The 8,237-nt window shown below is 47.2% G+C and overlaps 2 protein-coding genes across 2 annotated transcripts in view; one reads left to right on the forward strand and one right to left on the reverse strand.

Moving 5' to 3' along the window:
* Positions 1–920: 920 nt before the first annotated feature.
* On the reverse strand, positions 921–2,581 carry LOC134464128 (U5 small nuclear ribonucleoprotein 40 kDa protein-like). Its single transcript, XM_063217588.1, has one exon. The coding sequence runs from the start codon at positions 2,434–2,436 to the stop codon at positions 1,381–1,383; it is 1,056 nt and encodes a 351-aa protein (XP_063073658.1). The 5' UTR covers positions 2,437–2,581; the 3' UTR covers positions 921–1,380.
* Positions 2,582–2,912: 331 nt separating this feature from the next.
* mcm10 (minichromosome maintenance 10 replication initiation factor) overlaps positions 2,913–8,237 on the forward strand; it is a 23,149-nt gene continuing 17,824 nt past the window's right edge. Inside the window, exons 1-6 of the mRNA XM_063217783.1 lie at positions 2,913–3,220; positions 4,148–4,408; positions 5,019–5,390; positions 5,729–5,924; positions 6,787–6,952; positions 7,383–7,556. Of these exons, the coding sequence (XP_063073853.1) occupies positions 3,214–3,220; positions 4,148–4,408; positions 5,019–5,390; positions 5,729–5,924; positions 6,787–6,952; positions 7,383–7,556 (1,176 nt within the window). The 5' untranslated portion in view covers positions 2,913–3,213. The remainder of the gene's footprint in view (positions 3,221–4,147; positions 4,409–5,018; positions 5,391–5,728; positions 5,925–6,786; positions 6,953–7,382; positions 7,557–8,237) is intronic.

Raw genomic sequence — 8,237 nt, forward strand, 5'->3', positions numbered from 1 at the left:
CCTGTGCACTTTGTATCGGCAAGTGTTGTACACTGTGAATATGCCCTTGATTGTAAGCCGCTTTGGTTAAAATATACAGTCTGATGGCATAGCACAGAAGGCAACTGCTGATTAGGAATGTTGCCTACACAAAGGGGGAAAGGCCAGAGGGTTGAGGGGTGTGTGTGTGTGTGTTGCTTTCATTGACGTTGCACACAACTTGTACACTTGTTTTTTTTTTCATTTAATATTTAAAAAAAACATTCTCTCTTTCTCTTTTTACAACACAGTAGTGATAAACAATAATAAAAACTCAGTCCGTTACAGACTGCATTGAGAGAAGAAAAAAAAAACATTTGCAATATTGTACATGTTAGTCATCTGTGTTTCACCGGATCACACCGCACTCTCGATGAAAAGGTGCCAAACATAAACAAAAACTGTGTAAAATTGAAAGAAAAATGTCTGCACACTTAAATCCCCTTTGGGTTCTTTTTTAGCCTGGCCGCGCCAAAAACCCCTACAGCAAATTCATTTTGCGGCCACTAGGGGCGTCTAGATTTCTAGGCTAGTTCTTTTTAATAATAGGCCAAGCTTTCGGTCTACTGACCTTGTACTGAGCCCTGAGGAAGGTCTGTAGACCGAAAGCTTGGCCTATTATTAAAAAGAACTCAAAGGGGATTTAAGTGTGCAGACATTTTTCTTTCAATTTTTCATGTTACAGTCATCATAAATGCTCCCCTCTCCCCTTGCAGTGTTTGGGATCATTTTAGCAGATCCTTTTACAAATAGATCCTTCAGCAGATCCTCTCAGGTTTACCCTCCTTTCAGTTCTCTTTTTATGCTTTTTTGGAGCACCATTTCAGTTCTCGTCTTTCCAACAAGTCCCCAAATCAACTCAGCAGCAGCACACATCAACTAAAAATCCTCAAAATAGTTTCTTTCTCATCACTGTTTCTTCTGCTCTTTTCAGCTGCTCTGCTGAGCTGTTGATCTACGCCATGTGAATTGTCAGTAGTCCCTAATCATGAGTGGGCACTGTCCCTACTGGTGGTTTAGTCGTCAGTCAAGGGTGGAGATTGTGCACATCACAGGTGAAGGTAGAGTACTTTTATTAATCACGTTGGAAGGTGCAGGACAAAGGCTGATAGAGGTTTTGGAGCGAGGAGTCCACACTTCTCTCTGAGAGAATCTCAAGAAGACAGAGGTTGAAACGTAATCCTGCCAAAAAAAAATAAAATAAAAAGTGTGCGGACTCCGCACTCCAGATCTTAGGTCAGAGAAAGAGACCTAGTTGATCTCCCCCACGTATGTTTTCAGTTCCTTTCCTGCACACTCTCTGTCCCTCCAGTTCCCAAAATAAGTCCCTCATCATGAGCGCCCAGTCCTCCCCATTGGTTCTCAGTTGATCTCTCCCATGAACAGCCGTTTATCACTGGCCCCCGAGACGATGACAGGCTCCTCCGGGTGGAAGCTGACCTCGTTCACAGAGCCTGCGTGTCCCGGCAGCTTGTAGAGTATCCTGCGAGACGTGGTGTCCCACACGTACACGAACCGGTCCGCGGAGCCCGCCGCGATCTTACTGCCGTCAGGGGACCACGAGCTGCGCAGCAGGTTCTTCTCGAAGTTGTGAACGTTGCCACGGAAGATCTTGACGCACCTCTCCTTGGGAGCGAAGGGCCTGACGTCCCAGATGCGCACCGTGTTGTCCATGGAGTTGGACAGCAGGTAGGAGCCTTCGGGGCTCAGGCTGAGGCCGGTGACCGAGTCGCCATGTCCGTGCATGCTGTAGATCTCCTTGTTTTGTCGCAGGTCCCACACTTTGATGTCGTTGTCGATGCCACCGGACATGATCTGGTCGCTGGTGTCGTTGAAGGTGACGCTGAGGACTTGGTAGGTGTTCTGGAACGTGTGCACAGGGGCTTTCTTTCTGGTGTCCCACAGCTTGACTGTGGCGTCGTCGCTGCCTGTGCAGACTAGCTGGGGGCCTCGGCGTGCAGGGCAGCAGGAGTTGACAAAGGATGTGTGGCCTTTGAGACGTTTCACACGCTCCCCTGACTCTGCGTCCCAAACACACACAGTCTTATCAGTACTTGCAGAGAACAACAGGCTACCGTCGGTGTTGTACTGCAGCTCCATCACCGCTCCGCTGTGGCCCTTCAGTGTGGCGTAGTTCTCACAGTCTCCATACACGTTCCACATCAGAATGAGACGGTCAAAGCCAGCCGAGGCCAAAGTGGCGCCATTGGGGTGAAACTTACAGCAGTACACCTCACCTTCGTGTCCGGCCATGAGCATGATCGGGGCCTGCAGACTAGAGGTCCGAGGAGGGCCCGTGGAAATCAGCTGTTGTGGTTGTGAGTGGGACTGGGCAGCGACAACAAGCTCGTGCCTTGGCCTATTCACCGACATCGGGACCACCGCCATTTCAGCAGCGCGTTTCATGCCTTCAATCATGGCAGTAGTAGTTGTAAAAACGTTGATTGCTTCAATTTACCTGTGCCTGTAACTTTGAGCGCCTTGTTTTATCCGGGAGATGAACAAACTGCGTTCCTAAACCAGTAAAATCACAGATATGTGAGCAAAACACGGCACCCAAACAAACCCGCCACCATTCATAATTGTAAACATAGCCAGTTCCTGTTTCCGGTTGGACACGCGCAGGACCTGATATGGGGCATTGTAAAATATGCCTGTCGCGAGTAAAACAGAAATAAAAGAATGGATTTGAACACTATGCTGAAATCAAAATATAAGATGAAGGAGACGTAACTATTAAACATTTTAGATGTGATTATGTCTCACAATCACCTTATGTATAATGTTTATGAATTATTTTTGTGCAGATTTATTATCGGGCACCTACATGCAAATGAGGGTTTGTTTCGTAGATCCTCTTTTAACATTTCTGGCGCCACTCTCTGCAACGCAGTGGCTGGGTTAGGTGGCTAAAAAGTAGAAACATAAAATCGTTCAAAAGGTTTCAAAGTATTGAATGTTGACTGACGATTTAGTCATAGGGTAATTCTCCAACGTATTTAGATGTCGCTGTAAATCTGTGAGGACAGGTACACAGAAGGGGACAAATAAGCCCACGATTGTCCTGTGAACTAGCCTGTTGTCTTACCAAGTCAAATTTCGTTGAAATAGGAGAAAGAGGAGTCAAAACAATCGACAAGTTATTCATACATTTATTGGATTATACCTGTGTGTCAACGACAGTGATCAGGGAACATGGCAGGTGAGTTTTGGTCAAAATGTAACGAAACATGTTCCTAACATGTTCACTTCACCATTTTCACGTTCACATTGTATCAAGCCGACTTCCACCCTGTCATTTCATATTTCTGTACGCTAGTTATGGCGTTTCATTGTGGCGTTTGCATGTCATGACATCGTAAAACTGTCTACAAGTTATTTGAGAACCTGGTTCTGCAGGAGGCAGTCTACCCCCGTTCTATTCCCCTTTCTACCCTTCCTTTAGCTGCCCGTTTCATAGTGTCAACTTTCATGACATTCAAAGGCACACTCCTTTGTAGGCTGCAGCAATCGGTTTTTTAATGTGTTTGTTTTCTCTAATAGACACTTAATGCTGCCATGTGCACTGTTATACACATAGGCCTACACAAAATGTTTCCATCACTTATGCTCTTTCGATATGATTTAGTTATAACCACATGCATGGCGTATCTTGAATTATTTATTCATGCTTGTTATTAGATTAGATTCGATTATCCTTTATTGTCTCTTCAAGATAGAAATTCAGAATGGACATGAGAAAGTGTGATTCACACTTGTGATGCAGTCTTGTGTATTGTTGTTTGTGCTGCCTAGTTTGTCCAAAGTGTTATTTTGGCTTGGCATGCAGAAGTATTTGCCCCCACTGGGATACAATACACTGACTTGACTTGACCTGACTTATTTTGACGACTCGTGGTATTGAGCCAAGTTCATTCTCATCCAGTCTTTTCTCATTCTTATAATTTCAATTTTTTTACTGTGAGATAAAGGCTAAAGATGGATCAACTTCTTGAGGGGGTCCCAAGAATATCCATTTTTTTCAAAGGCAAATGTAAATTTGATCACACTGTTTTTTCACCCTGCAGTCCTCTTTTGTTTAGATGATGACAATTCTGTGCTCTCTCCTGTGTCTTTTGATGTTGTTTAGACGATGACAACCTGGACTTGCTGCTGTCGATGTTCGATGAGGAGCAGGAGGAGGAGGAGGAAGCAGTGGGGGGAGGAGGAGGAGGAGGTGAGGAGGAGGATAACCTAGATGACCTGTTTGATAACGATGAGGAGGATGGAGAGGGATACGTGGAGCCAGAGGAGGAAGAGGAGGATGGACAAACAGAAGAACCAGCAGCAGAAGAAGAAGAGGAAGAGAAGGAGGAAGAGTCCCACAACAGGTCAAAGGAGGATTTAGAAGGTGAGTGCAGTAGACTTTTCATTTTAAAATGTGCATACTCAGAATGAACTTTGTTACACCTGTTTTTGTCTTTTAAACTGCCTGGGCTGCATTATTCTTCACTAATTTTGCGTCAGCTGACGATGGCGGTGTGTTTAGACTACTGTACTTTCCAACCTGAAATGCAAAAAAGTGAAAACCAAATTTGTCTTGTTTGTTTCATCTTGTTTGATCATGATCCAAAAAAAAGTTTTATGTGTTTCAAGGCTTATCATGATCAAAAAAAGTTGTGTGTGTGTGCACGTGTGTGTGTGTGCACGTGTGTGTGCATGCGTGCGGGTGTGTGTGTGTGCGTACGTGTGTGTGTGTGTGTGTGTGTGTGTGTGTGTGCGTACGTGTGTGTGCGTACGTGTGTGTGCGTACGTGTGTGTGCGTACGTGTGTGTGTGTGTGTGTGTGTGTGTGTGCGAACGTGTGTGCGTGCGTGTGTGTGCGCACGTGTGTGTGTGCGCACGTGTGTGTGTGCGCACGTGTGTGTGTGTGTGTGTGTGTGTGTGTGTGTGTGTGTGTGTGTGTGTGTGTGTTCACTTGGTATATTTACTGTATCTGTCTCCCTGTGCCTCTGACTGCAGCTGAGTTGCGGCGCATGCAGGAGCAGATGCAGAGGCTCCAGGAGCAGCTGCAGGCCTCGCAGGGGGGCGGCGGGGGCGGCAGGAGCGCCCCTCCCAAACTCAAGAGCCCCCCCTCCACACTCAAGAGCCCCCCTCCGAAACCAAAACCCAAACCCAAACCTGCCCCCAGCACCCCCACCTTGAAGCCCAAGGGGGGAGCCTCGGTGTCCTCACCATCTGGCAAGCAGGCAGCCTTCAAGACCCCAAAATCAACTTCATCTACTACTGCTGCTGCCAAGTCATCTCCTACAGCAGCGTCCAGCTCCAAGTCTTCTCCCACCACTGTTGTCGGCTCCTCTAAGAAGCCCAGAGCGGCACACCAGTCCAAAGCAGGTAGAAAATGGGATGGGATGAGTGTCATTAGAGATATTAACAGCGCTGTTTTTTCTCTCTGGATGCAAGTTGTTTTTTTTATGTTACTTTACACCTGAAAATGGACTGTATTAGATACTTCTGCGGCCATCTCAGACACCCCCACCCCCCAACCCAGCACCTTAGTGTTAAGCTGCCCCACTTGACTACAAATACCTATAGCCTTTCCAATGATGAGGGGCACGTGTCCTTGATACAGGCTAACCCCCCACCACCTTGACTAACGACATTTTTAATACTCTATATCATTATTGTTCACACACAAACACCCCTTTTGATCATTGCATTGCCACCTACAGGAGCGTCGTCTCAGATTCAAAGCCCACCGAGCAAGAGTGGCCTTGGCAGCCAGTCCCAGCCAATCGGAGCCAGTAATGCCCTCAAGTCCCCGCCCCCCACCAGCAGCAGCAGCCAGCCAATGGCGCGACAGGGAACGCCTCGGCCCCCTGTCAATCATGACGTCACCGTGGAGAAGTTCTCTGGCCTGAGGCTACGGTAGGTGACACCTGCTCTTCATCATTGTCATCATCATCATCATTCTCATCACCTGTTGCTTGGCCATCAGTCCTGGACATTGAAACAGGGGGTCAGGATTTGGCTGATTAGCTTCGCCGATTAGCAAGGCACTTCCTCGTCACAATTCCGCCACCACTTCGCTCAAAGAGGGTGGACGCGATTGGTGGGTGCGCGAGTTTAGTGTTGGGCACACATACCTATACAGGTGTGTGGTTGGGCACCTCCATGCATCCAATGCCCGTCTTCCATATATCTTTCTGGTCAATCGTAAGTAAGTCATCAACGTGGCATGTAATTGGCTGAGTAAACTGGCGGGAAACGACTCCATCTTTGAAGCTGAAAAATTCGTTCAATTTTGACTGAATTCACTAGCCTAGCATTTCCCATTGAAATGACTGGAGGCGGGACTTATTCACTCTCTCCAGTTCTTATACTACCTCCATGGATTAAACAGGCGATATATTCCCTCTTTACATTGCTGGTGGCTAGTATTTAGCATTGCTGGTTTCTGATAGATGTTATTGATTGATTGATTAACTGAGTTTGTATCAGAGACGGTTCAAAAGGTAGATTTCATTTATTTCCTTTTTCTTCATTCATTTATTTATTTGTGTATTTATTTATTTGATATACTGTATATATTCATTTATTTTACTACAGTCTTCTGTGTATCTCGTCCATTAGCCCACATTTACTTTTTTACTACCTTATATACCTATTTTTTATTGTTCACCGCAGGCGTCCGTGGATCTCCTCCATAGACCTGGATCATAAGATTACATTTACATTTCCACTGCTTTTGTTTATGTATTTTCTAATGTGTATTTATTGTTTACCGCAGGCGTCCGCGGATCTCCTCCATAGACCTGGACCATAAGATGTCGGCCCGGAAGATGCTGCCGTTGTCCCAGCTGCCCGAGCGCATCGCCCGTGACAACCTGGAGGATAGCGACTGGGTGACCTTCGCCGTATTGGTCAACAAGATCACACCACAGAGCAAGAAAGACGTGGGTACCATCTGCTGTTTCACTCCCAACTGTAGCTGTTCAATAGACGACGGGCACCACATAGTCACATTTTTACATATTCTCGTGACTTCTCTTCTCTTCTCTTCTCTTCTCTTCTCTTCTCTTCTCTTCTCTTCTCTTCTCTTCTCTTCTCTTCTCTTCTCTTCTCTTCTCTTCTCTTCTCTTCTCCTATCTTTTCTTCTCTCTCCTCTCGCATCTTCTCCTCTCCTCTCCTCTTGCATCTTCTGCTCTCCTCTCCTCTCGCCCCCTCTCGTCTGCCCTTCTCTCCTCGACTCTCTCCTCTTCCTCTTCCTCTTTCTCTTCCTCTTCCTCTTCCTCTTCCTCTTCCTCTCCTCTCCTTTCCAATCCTCTCCTCCTCCTTTATTCTCCTGTCCTCTCCTAACATTTCTTCCCTTCCTTTCTTATTCAGGGTAAGACGTTCAGCATCTGGAAGCTGAATGACCTCCATAACCTGGAAGTGTACGTGTCCCTCTTCCTGTTCGGCAGCGTGCACGCGGAGCTGTGGAAGACCGACACGGGCACCGTCATGGGCATCCTCAACCCCAACCTCATGAAGAACAAGGAAGGAGCCAACTCCAACGAGGTGTGTGTGTGTGTGTGTGTGTGTGGCCGTCATGGGCATCCTCAACCCCAAACTCATGAAGAACAAGGAAGGGTCCAACTCCAACGAGGTGTGTGTGTGTGTGTGTGTGTGTGTGTGTGTGTGTGTGTGTGTGTGTGTGTGTGTGTGTGTGTGTGTGTGTGTGTGTGTGGCCGTCATGGGCATCCTCAACCCCAACCTCATGAAGAACAAGGAAGGGTCCAACTCCAACGAGGTGTGTGTGTGTGTGTGTGTGTGTGTGTGTGTGTGTGTGTGTGTGTGTGTGTGTGTGTGTGTGTGTGTGTGTGTGTGTGTGTGTGTGTGTGTGTGTGTGTGTGTGTGGCCGTCATGGGCATCCTCAACCCCAACCTCATGAAGAACAAGGAAGGATCCAACTCCAACGAGGTGTGTGTGTGTGTGTGTGTGTGTGTGTGTGTGTGTGTGTGTGTGTGTGTGTGTGTGTGTGTGTGTGTGTGTGTGTGTGTGTGTGTGTGTGGCCGTCATGGGGATCCTCAACCCAAACCTCATGAAGAACAAGGAGGGGTCCAACTCCAACGAGGTGTGTGTGTGTGTGTGTGTGTGTGTGTGTGGCCGTCATGGGGATCCTCAACCCCAACCTCATGAAGAACAAGGAGGGAGCCAACTCCAACGAGGTGTGTGTGTGTGTGTGTGTGTGTGTGTGTG

This window comes from Engraulis encrasicolus, chromosome 15, assembly GCF_034702125.1.
Source record: "Engraulis encrasicolus isolate BLACKSEA-1 chromosome 15, IST_EnEncr_1.0, whole genome shotgun sequence".
Classification (NCBI taxonomy): Eukaryota; Metazoa; Chordata; class Actinopteri; order Clupeiformes; family Engraulidae; genus Engraulis; species Engraulis encrasicolus.

Bases quoted from the DNA above. Each gene is read 5' to 3' on its own strand.
- LOC134464128 (XM_063217588.1), bottom strand. From the start codon at position 2,436: ATGATTGAAGGCATGAAACGCGCTGCTGAAATGGCGGTGGTCCCGATG.